We start from the raw sequence: 15,868 nt of genomic DNA on the forward strand, positions 1-15,868 counted from the left end.
CCCTTAGGATAAAATCAACTAATTTACAAGGCCTTGCGTAAACCGGCCCCTCTCAATCTCACAGGCCTCATCTATTATCTCTCTTAAAACCACACCAGGATACTAGCGGCTCCAGAAAGTACCCAGCCCCCACCCCCCAATCCCAATAGTCCAGGATTCAGCTTAGGAGACACTTCCTTCAGGAAGCTAGTGCTCAAAAAGCAAATGCTCAAAGCATGAAATCCGAGAGGGCACCTGAGCAGCGCTTTCTGCTCCAGACCCAGGTTTATGGAACGTCCGGGTTACCAGGAAGCTCAGAGCAAAGGTCAAATCCAGATCATGAACCTTCCCCCAAGTTCGCGGGGCCAGCCGACCCCCGTAATATTCCGCCCTTATGCGTCATGGCTGCCAATGCCAGTCTTTCGATGGGTCTTGAAGTCGACACCAACCAGCTCTGGCGCCACCAATGTTTCTAAACTCAAGAATGCAATCCTCTCTCATTACTACGGCCCTGAAGCCGCCGTCCAGAAAAACTTGCGTTGCCAGCTTGCCCCAAAGCAAGATGGCTGCCATTGTCTATTCTCTCCTCCCGAAGTGAAGCTATCCACTCCCCGTTTAACGCCGCTGCCAGGCTGCCCTCACCTAGCATGGCTACTCCAGCTCATGCCTCACTATGGTCTCGAAGCCACCACGAACCGGCCAGGTTCCGGGAGGCGCTGTTCAGGATGCAGCCACCCCCGCCCGCCTCTCCCCTCCCCCACGCCCGCGGCGGCGGCGGCGGCGGCGGCGGCTGGAGCCCGGATGCGGCGCGGTGAGACAGCCCCGGGAGAGCGGCGCGGATGGATCCAACATGGCGGCGCCGAGTCTGAGCCGAGAGTGAGGCGGCGGGGCGGCCGGAGTGGGGAGGGGGAGTCGAGCGGGACGGGGCGGGGCCGGGCGGGGCCGCAAAGGGCTTGGGGAAGGAAAGTGGAGGGGGAGGCGGTGGCGACGTCCAGCCTGAGCACCTCAAGAGAGGGAGGTGACGGGAGGCGGCGAGGGGGGGGAGGGGAGCGGCCGAGGGGGCGTGCGGGGAGGTGGCAACTGTGGCAGAGGGCAGGGGTCGAGGCGGAGGAGGGGGCATGGGGAGGGGCGTAAACAAGGGCCGAGGCTGGGCCAGGCTGGGGGTATTAGAGAGGCCGAGGTGGGGAGTGGGGCTGCGATCCCGGCGGGTTGAGGGGGTAGGAGCGGGATTGAGGGGCTGAGGGTGAGAAGGGGAAGGGGCTTGTGGCTTGTGGTTGGGAGGAGGACGGGACTCTGAAGGGTGTTGGGAAGAGGTGGGAAGAGGTGAGAATTGGACTTAAGACGTTTGGGGGAGGTTTTGAAAGTGTTAAATTGGAGGTGGGAGGGGGAAGGGCCTAGGGGAGAATTTGGGTGGAAAACGAGAGAACGGAGGTTTGGGGAATGGAGAGCGTGTCGGTGTGACGAGGTAATGGAGAAAGTGAGAGACTAGGAGGAAAGTTTGGGAGGAAAGGGAATGGGATGGGAGATAGGACAGTGGAGCTGCACGGGTGGTAGAGGTTCGGGGGTTTCCCTTTCCCCTGTGGAAAGGAAGAGAGAGCAGAGTTAAGCACCATCGGTTGCAGCCAATTCTAATTGCTAGGCCTTTAGCTTTTAATGGGGTGGGAAGGGCAGAAAGGAATGGTCATGTGGGTTTGGAGAATTGGGGTTGGATGAGGGTTCAACTGGATTTGCTTTCCAAAGGCTCTCTAGCTTACTGCTCCCTTGTTTTTCCTGGTTACGAGAAGAACGGAAAATGGGGAAGCTGGTGTCGCCGCCAGTGTGTGGAAGGAGTAAAGGACTTTTGTAGTTTTTAGCAATTAGCAATGCAAGAATGGGGAAACAGCCATGCTCTGTTGGAGCCGTATACGCTAAGGTGGAGGCTCTGGAAGTCTGAGAAAGGGAGCAGAAAACACAGGATGGCATCTAGGCAGCCAGGCTAATTAAATGAGTGTTTTAGTTTCCAGACCCTTCTTTTGCTGCTTAAGTGCTAGGAGGGAGGGATCGGTATTCATAGACAGAAAACATTTCCTGGTGAAATGTAGATGTATGAGGGGATGCTGCCCTGGTGGATATTTTGTTCTCACTGTGTGCTAGGTAAGGGAAAGGGCAAAGATAGAATTTGGAGGATAGTTCTGGTCTGAAAAGGGAGGTGATGGAAAGAAAGTGCTTTCTTTTGCTGTAACCACTTTCCTCCCACTTCTACCTAAAGTTGAAAGTCAAGGTTAATATTGTAACAAAATAGGTGAGTTTCATAAGGAATTGAGGAGTCAGGTGAGAAGCTGTCAGAGGATAATTGGTTTTCCCACAAGTTGTTGAATTTGGGACCGTTGTTGCTATGAGCCATTGAGGCTGGAAATTCTCAGAGTTGGTATTGTCTTGTGAATTGGCTAGTAGAGAGGTAGGGAAGCCTGGGACTTTGTTGAGGGTGAGTTCTCTCATTTAGCTTGGAGTAGATCATTTCAACAGAAACGGCTTTAGGCTTGTCTGTGTATTTTTGGCAACTGAGATTGACTAACGCTTTGGGCCTGTGAGGTTTCAAAATAAAGCTTGAAAATTGACTCTCTTTTCCCCCTTATTTGTTTTTGTTTTGCTGCTGGCTTTGAACCTTGTGCTAGGAAGAGACCTGGGAAATTAAGTTTCTTGCCGAGGTAAGTCTGGAACTTTTTATTGCTTTCAAACGATGGAAGGGAATAGAAATGCATGGCAGTTCAGCCCAGTAATGGGGTAGATGCCGGGGAAAATGAGTTTCAGCCACCTAGCTGAGGGCGTAAGATCTGTTGCAGTCACTGTCTCTTTGGGTTACTAGAGATTGGTAGGAGGGAAAGAAGAGCAGAAATTAGGTGTTTGGGGGCAAGCCCCCAGCTTTGTTTTGTTGTTATCTAGTCTTCTTGGTTAGCTCTGAGAGAAACATTTATTTTTATTTTAACATATGCAACATTGTACTCTCTAGTACAGTGTCTACTAAATACTACCCTTGGAGGGTCGCTGAGGTGCCTTCGATGGGAAGGCTTTTCCTCTAGCTTACTCTTTTTCTAGTTGTTCAGGGTTCCTGGAATCTTCCTTTTGAAAACATACTTATGTAATTCTGACTTCCAGATACTTGGTTACATTTTCCTATCCCACCAGGAAGAGGGTTCTTTATGTACTCTTAGCCATCTTTAAGTTTTCCATGTTGTTTTCATTTCAAGTTTCAAGACATAACTCTTTTTTAGTTCTTCCACATGACTTTCCTCTTTAAGAGCTTCTGAGAGAGTCAAATACCTCTAGTCCTGTGAAGATACAGATATCACCCCTGTTGGGATGAAACTAGACTATCGTTTTCATTTCAAGGCATCACTCTTGATTATTTCTTCCACAGGACTTTCCTCTAAGGGCTTCCGAGACAGTCAGATACCTCAAAAAATACAGATATCCTCCCTGGTTGGGGTGAGACTACACTTTGCTTGGAAATAGAAACCTAATACAGAATGACCAATCAAGAGGAAATCCTGTAGATACATACAGACTGTCCATTGGCCCTTGACTGGCTTGGAGCTTCCTAAAGAAAACAAACAAACAAACAAACAAACTACAACTCTAGGAAATGCTGCAATTCATCAGAATAAAGAATTATTCTTGGGAAACTGTAGGGGGGACCCATATGTTAGGATCTCAAATGGACTCAAACCAGCCAGCGGGATCAGAACTCTTGTCTACTGGAGTGTTTGTCTCTTGGTATCTGGCAATATTTCAGACACCAAGACTCAAGAGTTCCTTTTGATCTTCTGTTTATTTTTTTATTTTTATTTTTTTGTGAGGAGGACTAGCCCTGAGCTAACATTCGATGCCAATCCTCCCCTTTTTTCTCGAGGAAGAGTGGCCCTGAGCTAACATCCGTGCCCATCTTCCTCCACTTTATATGGGACGCTGCCACAGCATGGCCTACCAAGCGGTGCATCGGTGCACGCCCGGGATCCAAACCTGCGAACCCAGGCCGCCGAAGCAGAGCGCGCGCACTTAACCACTTGCGCCGCCGAGCCGGCCTCCTGATCTTCTGTTTAGAGGGGGTACATTCTTCTCGCTACTCTGATACCTTTCATCTAGGATCACTGTATAATTTAAGCTGAGTTCCCTTACTTCACTGCCACAGAAAGCTGAGTATATTTTGGTTTAAGAGGAAGTTGGCCTCGTTCTTTTAATGCTGAAGTTCAGTAGATTCTTGGAACCCCTATCTGGATTGCTGAGTGAGTGAACTCACCATCCTAGACGATAATTAAGTGGGGAAGGCTGCCTACTAGCCTATATGCCAGCCTTCTGACAGTTCTCCCAAGGACATGGCCTTGGGAAACTTATGCCCCTTATTGAATAAGCAGTATAAGTCTGTTTAGTAACCTAACAAGGGAGGGTCTGCTACTGATCTAGTTTCAGGACTTTAAAGATGGCTGTGAGGGTTAAGTGCAGGATCCTTTTTGTCTGTCTTGCAGAGGATGGCATTTTTCTTATCTTCACAGAGATCCAGATTGAACTAGGTCAAATGAGACCTCCTGGGATGGGGCAGAAGGGAGTGTAGCCCTATCAACCTGCTGTTCACCTGAATGGCAACAGCAGGTGATAGAGAAGCCAGGGTTGGAGTGGGATGGAACTCATTAGTGCTAGTTGGACTTAAGAGTTAAATGAGCCTATGTCTGACTGGCTTTTCTTTACTTCCGGAATATTGTTTGATGAGTTAGGGTCAGAGGGACCAAATGGCTTCCTTCTCCAGATCTAGGGTGGCAAGTGACAATGCTGTCTCTTTTCCTTTTGACCTGTCATCATGCTCCATGTAGAACAGTTTCTCATCCTCAGCATTATTGACATTTTGGGCTGGATAATTTTTTGTTGTGGGGGACTGTCCTGTGCGTTATAGGATGTTTAGTGGCATCCATGGTCTCTACTTACTGTATGCTAGTAGCACCCTCCCTAACCCCCCTAGTCAGGACAATCTAAAATATCTCCAGACATTGGCAAATGTCTCCTAGGGGGCAGAGTCACTCCTCGTTGAGAACTACTGACCTAGAAGCTCTGATAATTCCTGGCACCTTGAATGGTCCAGCCTGGGAATCTAGGCCTTAAAAGTGGCTGTTTTTCTTTTCCCCTCAAATGTAGGGAGTTAATCCTGAGAGGATTGAGGCCTATTGTAGAATTGTATCCATTGATGAATAATTAGGACCATAGTGCTTTCCTGTGTTGTGCCTCATTTTCCAGTGGCCAGGTATGTGGGGACAATATTTATTCCTTTCCTGGGGTTTATAGTCAGTACACTTTGAATTAGGGAGCTCTGGAGCAACCTGCTCTTCTGATTGGTTGAATATAAAATCTGCCCATCTGCTTTTTCTGGGATCCTCATAATCAACAGCTGGCCAAAGGGAACAGGTGGCATAGGGAACAACGAGAAATTGTAGGGGCTCTAAGGAGGCTCAGGTTTCTCATGTTGCCTGCTATGAGCTAGAAGTTATCTTCCTTCAGTCCCTTCCATTTGTACCCAGTGACTGTAGCAGGTGAAACAAGAAAGGAAGAGACAGGGAAGACCAGTCTATAGTTGAATAGCTATTTTCCCAGCTATTTCTCATGCTCTGGGTGGGGCATTTGGGCTCTCATAGCTAGACATGGGCTATATTTCCTGTCCACATATCAGAACCCATGGTATGGGGCTAAGTGATTCCAGGGTGGACCTCCCCTTTTCTTAAGGGTACAAGTCTTTCTGTGCTTCCACTTGAGGATTACTGAGGAAGAGAGGACCAGGTCCTACTTGCTCTTCAGAGAGGACCAGGTCCTACTTGCTCTTCAGTTTTCCAAGACTCCGTCAGCTTGGTTCTTCGTAACTTAATCATTTTATTCTCTTTCTTAACCTAGCCTCAGTTTCTTGGTGCTTAAAATGGACAGAACAGCCTGTGTCATTGTTGAGTAGGGTGCTGTGGTGTGGGTAGTTCTGCACAGTGTAGGGGAGGTTATAGCTAGAGTACAGTACAGTCATATATCACTTAACAATAGGGTTATTTTCTGAGAAATGGGTCATTAGGCGATTTTGTCATGGGAACATCATAGAATGTACTTACCTGAACCTAGGTGGTATAGCCTACTACACACCAAGGCTGTCTGGTACTAATCTTATGGGACCACCATTGTCCATGTGGTCCATCATTGACCAAAATGTCATTATGTGGTGCATGACTGTATATGCATGGTAAGTGAGTTGCAGGTATCTATTTTTAATGGGGTCCTCTCATTTTTGGACCTATGTGAGTTTGTTTCTTAATTGGTATCGTTCATGGTGATCTCTTGGAGATTAAGTTCAGTTCAAAAATAGGTTGCTCCTACTATGTGCCAGCCTCTATCCATTACTAGGCACTAGGGATATAAAGATGAATATGACTTAGTTCCTCTACATGAGTTGCTTCAGATCTAATGGGATAATAAATACACAAATGATTCTAGTACACTTTGATAAATGGTTTAAAGGAATTATGCAGTGTTCCATAGGCACACAGAGGAGGTCTACTTATACCAGCATGGGGGTGTAGAGAATGAATTTGAAGATGGCTTGTGAGCTGACTCTTAAAGGATGAGTAGGAGTTAGCCATCTGAAAAAGGGTGGTGATGGGGGTGAGGAATAGAGAAGGGAGAGGGGCATTCAGGCAAAGGGAGTAGCCTGAAGAAAGGTAAAGAGAAATGAATTGTATGATGTATGTGAATGATAAACAAGCTGATAAAGTTAGAGAATAAAAAGTGGGTTATGAGGTTGAAAGGTAGGCAAGGCCCAATCTTGGAAGGTTTAGTGTGTTGTGTAAGGACTTGGGAGTGTTCTTATAGGTCTTAAGCAGAAAAGTGATGTGATCAGTTGTGCATTTTGGATAGCTAATTCAGCTGGATGTGGAGGATGGATTTAGGTGGGCTAAGACTGGTGGTATGGAGAGCCCTTAAAGAAGCTGTGGTAATAGTCCAGGTGAGACATTATTGGACCTGAACCAGGGCAGTGGCAGTGGAGGTAGAAGGGTGAGGCAGTTTAAGGAATATTTGGAAGTAGCATCAACAGGAATTTATAATTGATTGGGTGACTGAAGGTTGTGGTCAGAGGGTGGAGCAGTGTTGGGTAGTACTATCTGGTGGGGCAGTAAGTATGACTGACTAGTTGTTATTAGTGCCGTTGAATTGATTCTGACTTGTAGTGATCCTGGGTATAGTAGAGCGGAACTCTGCCAAGTCTTTTTGTTCCATCCTCTCACCTTCTGGCGCTATGTCAGACAATGCTCCGCTGCTATTCATAGGGTTTTCATGGCCAATTTTTTCAGAAGTGGGTGGTGAGGTCCTTCTTCTTAGTCTGGAAGCTTTGCTGAAATCTGTCCATCATGGGTGATCCTGCTGGTATTTGAAATACCAGTGGCATAGCTTTCAGCATCACAGTAACACGCAGCTGCCACAGTATGACAACTGACAGATGGGAGGTGTGGTTCCCTGACTGGGAAATGAACCAGGGCCATGGCAGTGAGAGTGCTGAATCTTAACCATTAGACCACAAGGGCTGGCCAGTATAAGTGACTGCAGTGGAGGTGAAAGTTGTTGGACTTCAGGATTGGATATTGGCTGGGTCATTGACATTACCCAGGATGATGGAGGAACTTTGTGAATCAAGTCCCAAATTATATAATGAATGTAGGGCTATGATTGGTCATTTTTTTTTTTTAATGAGGAAGATCGGCCCTGAGCTAACATTTGCCAATCCTCCTCTTTTTTTTTGCTGAGGAAGACTGGCCCTGGGCTAACATCCATGCCTATCCTCCTCCACTTTTTTTTTCTTTTTTATTTTTTTTTATTTTTAAAGATTTTATTTATTTATTTATTTTTCCCCCCAAAGCCCCAGTAGATAGTTGTATGTCATAGCTGCACATCCTTCTGGTTGCTGTATGTGGGACACGGCCTCAGCATGGCCGGAGAAGCGGTGCGTCGGTGCGCGCCTGGGATCCGAACCTGGGTCGCCAGCAGTGGAGCGCGCTCACTTAACCGCTAAGCCACGGGGCTGGCCCTCTATCCTCCTCCACTTTATATGGGACGCCGCCACAGCATGGCTTGCCAAGCGGTGTGTCGGGGCACTCCCGGGATCCGAACCTGTGAACCCCGGGCTGCCGCAGCGGAGCGCGTGCACTTAACCGTTTGTGCCACCGGGCTGGCCCTGATTGGTCATTGACAGATTGGTAAATGACAACCATGAGGAAAGATTAGAAGGTGGTATATCCAAATGGTGTCTGAACATCAAGGGTGTACAAGTGGCATAGGAGGATTATAAGCATGCTCAACATAGAAGCTTAATAACATTTGATTTAAATCTATGAGTTTTGGTGAATATTAATAACCTGAGCAGTTATGCTTCTGGATTTGGTTGGATTATGGGAAAAATGAGGATAGGTTTGTGGAAGGATGGGTCTGGGCTGCAGAGGTCAAGGATGCTTATCTCTTTGAAATCTCTTTCACCACCATTTATATAAGGCTTACAAGGTGATTTCACATGTATTTTCTCATTGGATTCCTAACAAGTCTGAGTAGTGGTTTGTTTCATCCCTGTTTTGTAGATGAGGGCAGTGAGACTTTGAAGTTAAGTGACTTGCTTACGGTCACACAGCTTGTTAATGATACAGACAGAATTGAAACTAGTTTTTTTGTGTGTGTGTGTGTGTGTGTGAGGAAGATCAGCCCTGAGCTAACATCTGATGCCTATCCTCCTCTTTTTTGCTGAGGAAGATTGGCCCTGGGCTAACATCCGTGCCCATCTTCCTTTACTTTATATGGGACACTGCCACAGCATGGCTCGACAAGGGGTGCATTGGTGCGTGCCGGGCATCCGAACCTGTGAACCCCGGGCTGCCAGAAGCAGAGTGTGCGCACTTAACCGCTACGCCACCGGGCTTGCCCTGAAACTAGTTCTAACCCTAAAGATTTTCAGTTTCCCTACTATCGGTCCTTAAGTTCGTCTGCTGCAGCTTTCATATTAGAAATGAGAGTGAATTCTCTTCTACTACTCAATTTTGCCTACATTTAAGACGTGAACTGGTTGGGGGCGGTGGGGAGAGCACAGTTCTCAAGGGACCAAAAGCAGTGTTTTGGTGGCAGGAGGAACAATTGAGGTAATGTCTAATAGCACCTTCTGCTGGATATATAGCACTAAAATTGCATATAACAGTCTCACTTAGAGGAAGTGACTATATTTCTCCAGTAGGGTTTGGACTATATTTCTGCAGTAGCATCTGCTGGGTATGGAGAGCTCTAGGCTTTTTTTAATAAACACATTTTTGGGGGGGGGTAAGGAAGATTAGCCCTGAGCTAACATCTGCTGCCAATCCTCCTCTTTTTGCTGAGGAAGATTGGCCCTGGGCTAACATCAGTGCCTATCTTCCTCTACTTTATATGTGGGACGCCTGCCGCAGCATGGCTTGATAAGCCATGTGTAGGTCTGTGCCCGGGATCCGAACCTGTGAACCCCAGGCCACCAAAGCAGAGCACGTGAACTTAACCACTATGCCACTGGGCTGGCCCCCAATAAACACTTTTTAAAATTTAATAAATACTTACTAAGCACTACACTGCACCAGGCATTGTGTTAGGCAATGGGAATATAGGAATGAACAAGACCAGTTCTTGCCATTGAGTGGCTCATAGGTTTTTTCCTTTCCTTACAGTATAGTGGGGATTGCAGCTGCTGAGCAGGGATTCTGGAAAGCATTGCGTACCTGAGCCCCCAGCATGGCGGGCCTAAAGCGGCGGGCAAGCCAGGTGTGGCCAGAAGAGCATGGTGAGCAGGAGCATGGGCTGTATAGCCTGCACCGCATGTTTGACATCGTGGGCACCCACCTGACACACAGAGATGTGCGTGTTCTTTCCTTCCTCTTTGTTGACGTCATTGATGACCACGAGCGTGGCCTCATCCGAAATGGACGTGACTTCTTATTGGCACTGGAGCGCCAGGGCCGCTGTGATGAGAGTAACTTCCGCCAGGTGCTGCAGCTGCTGCGCATCATCACTCGCCATGACCTGCTTCCCTACGTCACCCTCAAGAGGAGACGGGCTGGTGAGGGTGCACTGGGGGCTGGGGACACAGGAATCAGGCAAGAGTTGTGGGAACCCAGGAGTGAGCAGCATAGGAGTCCAAGTGGGAGGAGACATTGATTCTGGGGAGTACCTAGGAGAGTAAGTTATGAGGCCCGTTGGACAGTTGGACTAGGAGAAGGGAGGGGTGTATCTTTTCCTGAATGACTCCCTCTCCCCCTACAGTGTGCCCTGATCTTGTAGACAAGTATCTGGAGGAGACATCAATTCGCTATGTGACCCCCAGAGCCCTCAGCAATCCAGAACCGAGGCCTCCCCAACCTCCTAAAACAGGTGAGAAGACATTAACTTATTTCCATAATCAAGAAAGAGGACACTGAACCCATCATATTCCTAGCTTTGCCAGCTTAAAGGACACTGTCCCCCCATATCTAGCCCCATAAAAATCAGGTGAGGCGTTAATGCTTCACTTAGGTCCTATAATTATTCCCACAGTGTGTCTGCCTTTCGATCACATTATTGCTATTGCTTTTAATGCTAAGTGTAAATGATTCCTTCCTCATTCCAAGAGAAGTGTTTGAAGTGCTGCCTTTACCCTACTATATCTTCTCCCCTTTTGCCCTCTGGTCAGTGCCTCCCCACTATCCTGTGGTGTGCTGCCCCACTTCAGGCCCTCAGATGTGTAGCAAGCGGCCAGCTCGAGGGAGAGCCACACTTGGGAGCCAGCGAAAACGCCGGAAGTCAGTGACACCAGATCCCAAGGAAAAGCAGACATGTGGTGAGGAAGTTCAGAGGTTCCAGAGGTGGAGTAGACTTGAGGGGAAATGTAAAGAACTGCTGGGATGCTGGGCAGTTTATGCTATTCAGTGCAAGGTTCACTTTGATTGCTGTTGCAAAGTGAGGTTGAGTGGTTTAGTCTCTGGGGGGAGAATTCCTCTATCTTTGTGGCAGAGTACATTTCAGCTGTTTTAGTTAATACTAGATCCAAAGGATGCCGTTATGATATCCTTATGGTAGGGTGAACCAAGTCATGCTAGAGTATTAAAATGAACTTCTGTGCCTGTTAATTGGGAAGATATCTCCTAGAAGCAAAAGGTGCTGTTTGAGTGATGGGAATAACCTGACTTGGGCATGGCCCAATCAAGGGAACCTTCTGCATTCAGGCAAGGATTTCAGAGGTACATAGAAAAGAACTAGTCCTGGGGAAGAGGTAGAGCTGCTGTCCGGTGATGTTCCCGACTGTGCTACTCTGCTGTTTAACCTTTCAAACTTGGGTTGTAAACTCACCCCTTACTGCAACCACTCTTATGTATCTTCTCTTCCCCACAGACATCAGACTGCGGGTTCGAGCTGAATACTGCCAGCACGAGACTGCTCTGCAGGGCAATGTCTTCTCTAACAAGCAGGACCCACTTGAGCGCCAGTTTGAGCGCTTTAACCAGGCCAACACCATCCTCAAGTCCCGGGACCTGGGCTCCATCATCTGTGATATCAAGTTCTCTGAGCTCACCTACCTCGATGCATTCTGGCGCGACTACATCAATGGCTCATTACTAGAGGCACTTAAAGGTGTCTTTATCACAGACTCCCTCAAGCAGGCTGTGGGCCATGAAGCCATTAAGCTGCTGGTGAATGTGGATGAGGAGGACTATGAGCTGGGCCGACAGAAACTCCTGAGGAACTTGATGCTGCAAGCATTGCCCTGACCTTTTCCCCCTTCTCACTTCTCTGGGGGACTGTTCCCACCACCCACCTCTGGAGCTTACATACTGTTCTGGGGTTTGTTCTCTACCCTTTCAACCAATCACACCCCTGCCTTTTTTTTTTTTTTTAAAGGAAAAGACAAAGGAAAATGGAAGTGGTGTTCCCCACCCCTCCCTGCACCCATGTGCCTGGGCTTCCCCTTTGTTCCCCTTTTCCACTTATCCCCCTAATGTATGTCTCTACAGCCACCTTGCCACTGAGCCGTAAGACAAATGTATAGAGAGAAGCAAAGTCTATAGAACATAGTCTTTGTAAGGGATTGAAGTGAACACTGCTTTTGGGTGCATTGAGGGGTTATCAGTACTTCTGGCTTTATGGGGGCTCTTAAATTTTGTCTGAAAAACCAAAGGGCTGTGAGTAAGGGAGCTATGTGGAAGGTGGGACTCTGAAGTGTATTTTGGAAATTAATCACCACCCTCTCCCAAATTATAGAATTTTTAAAAAACAAAGAAGCTGTGGCCCTTTCCACTCTCCTGGCCTCTGGTGCTGCTCCTCTCTGCCTTGTTTCCTCCATTCCATGGCTTGAAACCTCTGCCTGGTGTGGTTCCTTTTCTTCCTTTGTCAAACCCTCTTCAAGGGAGTAATAGGTAAGAGGACTAGGTCAGCCTAGTCACCTCTCCCAACTGTGGTGTGTGTGTGTACACACATACACAGGGTGGATGGAGAAGTTGTTGCTAATTAAAATACACTCCCCCTAAAAAGGGGAAGGGGGAGTGTGACACTTTCCTTCCATGTTCAAGTGAAAATAAATAATGTACCCTGCAGCCCTTTTCCCCTTTGCTTTCTTATGACTTGGGCAAAGGGCATCATAGGTGAAAGTGAAGTAATTCAATATCAACTCCTTTCTTCTTTTTCCTTCCCCATCCTCTACCCCCAATCCCACTCCCAAGCTTGGGAGCATGGGGCTGGGACATGCACTGAGTGTTGCACTTTTATTTAGGTGGGGAGGCATGTTGAGTGAGCCAGGAAGCCTAGAACTGGAGCCCAGTCCAGCTGGTACAATACCACCTCCCTTTCAGCTCCCAGAGGAGATGTCCAGACACAGACTTTATGATTATATTTTTTTCAATGCCAGTGCTGCTCAGCCCTCAGCGTAACTTCAGTTTTCATGAAATAAACAGTGACTACATAAAATTCCACTTTTCTGAAACTGAAATCTGAGCTCAGGTGCAAGTTTCTTCTTTCCCAAGAAGCTGAGCCTGTGTTCCATCAAGAGAGTCAAGGTTCCCCAAGTGAGGGGAGCTGTGCCTGGGTCCTGCCTACAAGTCACAGCAACACCAGCTCACAATGGGGGTCTCAACTCACAGAAGTCAAAAGTCTTAAGACCGTGGGTGACCCAGATTGCCATAGAGGTCAGGCCTGCGATGCTGGAATACAGGCAGGTGTTGGCGCAACTGTCGCAGATAATTGAGGTCAATTCGGGCAAGGCAGAGGCCTTGTCCCTCAGAGCAGCGGGCCACCACTGTTCCCCAGGGATCCACCACCATGCTCTGGCCATAACTTGATCTCTTCTCATGGTGGCGTCCACACTGTGCTGCTGCCACTACATAGCACTGGGTTTCAATGGCACGTGCCCGCAGCAACACCTGGGGATGAGGAGATGTGTGTTCGCGTAAGTAGACACAGGTGCTAGTGGGGAAGTGATAAGCAATGGACATTACAGGCCAATATACCCATCGGGGCCATTCTGATAATTGTTTAGGAATGATTTATTTATTCTTTAACATAAGTTAGGCAACGATTTGGGGAATGAATTTTCTCACTAGCTGGGAAGGGGAGGAAAGTCTTTCAACTGGTAGGGCCAAGGGAGAAGAATGAGGTCAAGAGAAGGCCCTTATATTTTGAAGAGGTGTCCTCTTACCTCCCAGTGGGCTGGGCCTGTTACAGATCCAAAAGCTGAAGGGTAGGTAAGTATTTCTGCTCCAGCCTGAGCCAATGCCAGAGACAGTTCAGGGAACCGCATGTCATAGCAGATAGCTAGACCAACCTGGAAAGAAAACGAGCTTACTTAGCCCCCCTGTCCTGTGTGTCACAGCATCTAGTTATACCCCTGCTACCCATTCCTTAGGGCTTCCTATCCTCTACTACCAGGTCAAAGTATTCCTAATTCCCCTCCCTCTTGTTTGCCCACCCTTATCCTTTCACAACTCCCACCTTGCCTGCTGGTGTGCTGACAGGTGACTCAAGACTGGGCCCAGGCAGGGTAGAATTGCTTTCACGCATAGGCCCCTGCCCTGGAATCTCTACGTCACACAGATGTGTCTTCCTGTAAGTGGCCACTACTGACCCTAGAATAAGAGAGAGAAGGAATACTCAGTGCTGGTGCTTTAGAAGCCCAGCTTAGTTGTTCTTCTCCCAAGGAGGAGACAGTTTATAGGTATGAACAGAAGTACAAACACCCTAAAACCCTAGGCCGAGGAAATAGAGTGGAGAAACAAAACAGAATTCTGGAGAATCTTAGTTTAGGTAGAAGAGCCTGCGAAGAGGCAGGCTAAAGAGTTATGAAGTCTCACCCTTGCTGTTCAGAAGCACATGACAATTGTAGATTTTCTGAGTCTGCTCCCAGTCTTGGCCACGCTCATGGAAACCACCCAAGGACAGCCAGAGTCCACATTCCCTGGGAGGAAGGGACACTGACAACTCTTCTCAAGGCTCTACTCATATCTGGCAATCCAGGGACACTGCCCAACAAAGAAACTACCTCTCCCTCCCCCTTTCCCTGATACCTGGCAAGCTGGGTATATTCTCCCAAAAGGTTCCCATCCAGTGGCTCAGACAGGCGTAGCGTCTCTGCAGGATCTCGTGCAATGAAGTCAAATGCCTCAGGCAGAAAAGCCAGGCAAGAGCCCAGTCTGGCAGCCTCTCGAACTAGCTCAGCACAAGTTTTAAAGTTCTGCTGTTTGTCAGGTGTCGATGTTACCTGGCACACAGCCACAAGGGGCAGTTCACAGGAGGAGGAAGAGATAGCCATGGCTCTGGGTCTGTGGATGGCACAGGCAGGACTCACTTCCCAGCATGGGGAAATCCAAGTTTGATGATGAAGGGATCAAATGGGGAGGAAGGAAGGCTGGACTGCCCTTTGATTCTGTTCTCACAAGGCACAATGACCCACCAATCAAATGTTCTGTGGATGGCTGGTACCCCAGTGTTTCCCACCATCCATTCATTTAACAAACATTTATTGAGCATCTGCGATGCGCCAGGCATTGAGGACACAACAAAACACGGTTACCTGGGCTGAGCACAAAGTACTGAGAGTCGAGGTAGCCGGAGTCCAGGACACAAAAGAAGGGACAGGAGCTGGTGAGGAGGCCTGATGATGAAGCCCAGCCTGAGGAAGATGAGAAATCAGGAAACCAACCCGTCCCTCAAGCGATAAATCTCTGGGATTTTCTGACTTCTCTCTTCATACTGTGAGGCTAAATCAGGGCTCTGCCAGTAAAAACTCCCGTCTTCAAAACACTCTTTACTATAAATAATTATGGGCTACAGGAAGAGATCATAAAGTGGGAAGATGGAGAAAAGGGCTCTGCTCGGCACCTGAATACCTCGACTTCTAGTGATCTCACATTAACCTGAAGCCCTTGTCCTCTGCCAAACGTTTCTGCAGTTCAAAAGTCACCCCCGAGAAATTTCCTTGGTTTTCCCAGCCTCTCTCCTTGACTGTGCACCTGCACAGCCTTACTGACTCAAAGCATATTTCCCCCATTACACCACAATCTCTGAGTGGAAGTTCACCCTCCCTGGTTCCCCACCACCCCGTGGTAGGCAAGGGGCACCGGCACCCGAATCCCAACCCGCGCCCCCACTCTCCAGTTGGCCCGTTCTTCCCCGCCTCCCTCAGGGGTAGCGTCTCTGCTGCACAAGTTAAAGCACCACAGGTGGAATTCACCGCGGCCAGCGGGCTAGGAAGTACGTCCTACATGAAGGTACTGCCAAAACCATTCGCAGGATCCGAACCGAAAAGCGGCCTGGAAGCAGAGGCGCCGGGGGCGAGTGGGCGGTAACTCCGAGACCGGACGTGACGCAAGGC

At 48.3% G+C, this 15,868-nt stretch overlaps 2 protein-coding genes across 7 annotated transcripts; one reads left to right on the forward strand and one right to left on the reverse strand.

The window, feature by feature from the left end:
* The first annotated feature begins 747 nt into the window (after window positions 1-747).
* DEDD (death effector domain containing) lies at window positions 748-12,599 on the forward strand. 5 transcript variants are annotated; one of them, XM_087440541.1, is made up of 7 exons: window positions 748-855; window positions 2,634-2,666; window positions 9,705-9,891; window positions 10,021-10,093; window positions 10,297-10,404; window positions 10,703-10,849; window positions 11,401-12,599. In XM_087440541.1, the coding sequence occupies exons 3-7, from the start codon at window positions 9,769-9,771 to the stop codon at window positions 11,775-11,777; spliced, it is 828 nt and encodes a 275-aa protein (XP_087296667.1). In that variant the 5' UTR covers window positions 748-855; window positions 2,634-2,666; window positions 9,705-9,768; the 3' UTR covers window positions 11,778-12,599. The 5 variants fall into 5 exon arrangements, with proteins under 5 accessions (XP_087296667.1, XP_004443726.2, XP_087296659.1 ...); XM_004443669.3 differs by having other exon boundaries at window positions 9,705-10,093; XM_087440533.1 differs by having other exon boundaries at window positions 9,705-10,093; window positions 10,742-10,849.
* A 263-nt stretch (window positions 12,600-12,862) lies between these two features.
* Window positions 12,863-15,864, reverse strand: NIT1 (nitrilase 1). Of its 2 annotated transcripts, XM_004443673.3 has the most exons (7): window positions 15,728-15,864; window positions 15,068-15,166; window positions 14,562-14,816; window positions 14,349-14,452; window positions 13,990-14,123; window positions 13,697-13,822; window positions 12,863-13,421 (listed from the first exon to the last, which is right to left on the reverse strand). In XM_004443673.3, the coding sequence occupies exons 1-7, from the start codon at window positions 15,778-15,780 to the stop codon at window positions 13,155-13,157; spliced, it is 1,038 nt and encodes a 345-aa protein (XP_004443730.1). In that variant the 5' UTR covers window positions 15,781-15,864; the 3' UTR covers window positions 12,863-13,154. The 2 variants fall into 2 exon arrangements, with proteins under 2 accessions (XP_004443730.1, XP_087296675.1); XM_087440549.1 differs by lacking the exon at window positions 15,728-15,864 and having other exon boundaries at window positions 14,562-14,920; window positions 15,068-15,726.
* Between the last annotated feature and the right edge of the window lie 4 nt (window positions 15,865-15,868).

This window comes from Ceratotherium simum, chromosome 2, assembly GCF_057802395.1.
Source record: "Ceratotherium simum simum isolate JZ-2026a chromosome 2, ASM5780239v1, whole genome shotgun sequence".
In the NCBI taxonomy this organism is placed as follows: domain Eukaryota; kingdom Metazoa; phylum Chordata; class Mammalia; order Perissodactyla; family Rhinocerotidae; genus Ceratotherium; species Ceratotherium simum.

What these genes read in the sequence shown, in the direction of transcription:
- DEDD (XM_004443669.3), top strand. Translation starts at nt 9,769, where the DNA reads ATGGCGGGCCTAAAGCGGCGGGCAAGCCAGGTGTGGCCAGAAGAGCAT. An exon ending in TCCCCAACCTCCTAAAACAG is followed by an intron (nt 10,405 to 10,702) that starts GTGAGAAGACAT and finishes CCCTCTGGTCAG; the next exon opens with TGCCTCCCCACTATCCTGTG. An exon ending in CAAGGAAAAGCAGACATGTG is followed by an intron (nt 10,850 to 11,400) that starts GTGAGGAAGTTC and finishes TCTTCCCCACAG; the next exon opens with ACATCAGACTGCGGGTTCGA.
- NIT1 (XM_004443673.3), bottom strand. Translation starts at nt 15,780, where the DNA reads ATGGTTTTGGCAGTACCTTCATGTAGGACGTACTTCCTAGCCCGCTGG. An exon ending in GAATATACCCAGCTTGCCAG is followed by an intron (nt 14,453 to 14,561) that starts GTATCAGGGAAA and finishes CCTTCCTCCCAG; the next exon opens with GGAATGTGGACTCTGGCTGT. An exon ending in TCAGCACACCAGCAGGCAAG is followed by an intron (nt 13,823 to 13,989) that starts GTGGGAGTTGTG and finishes TTTTCTTTCCAG; the next exon opens with GTTGGTCTAGCTATCTGCTA.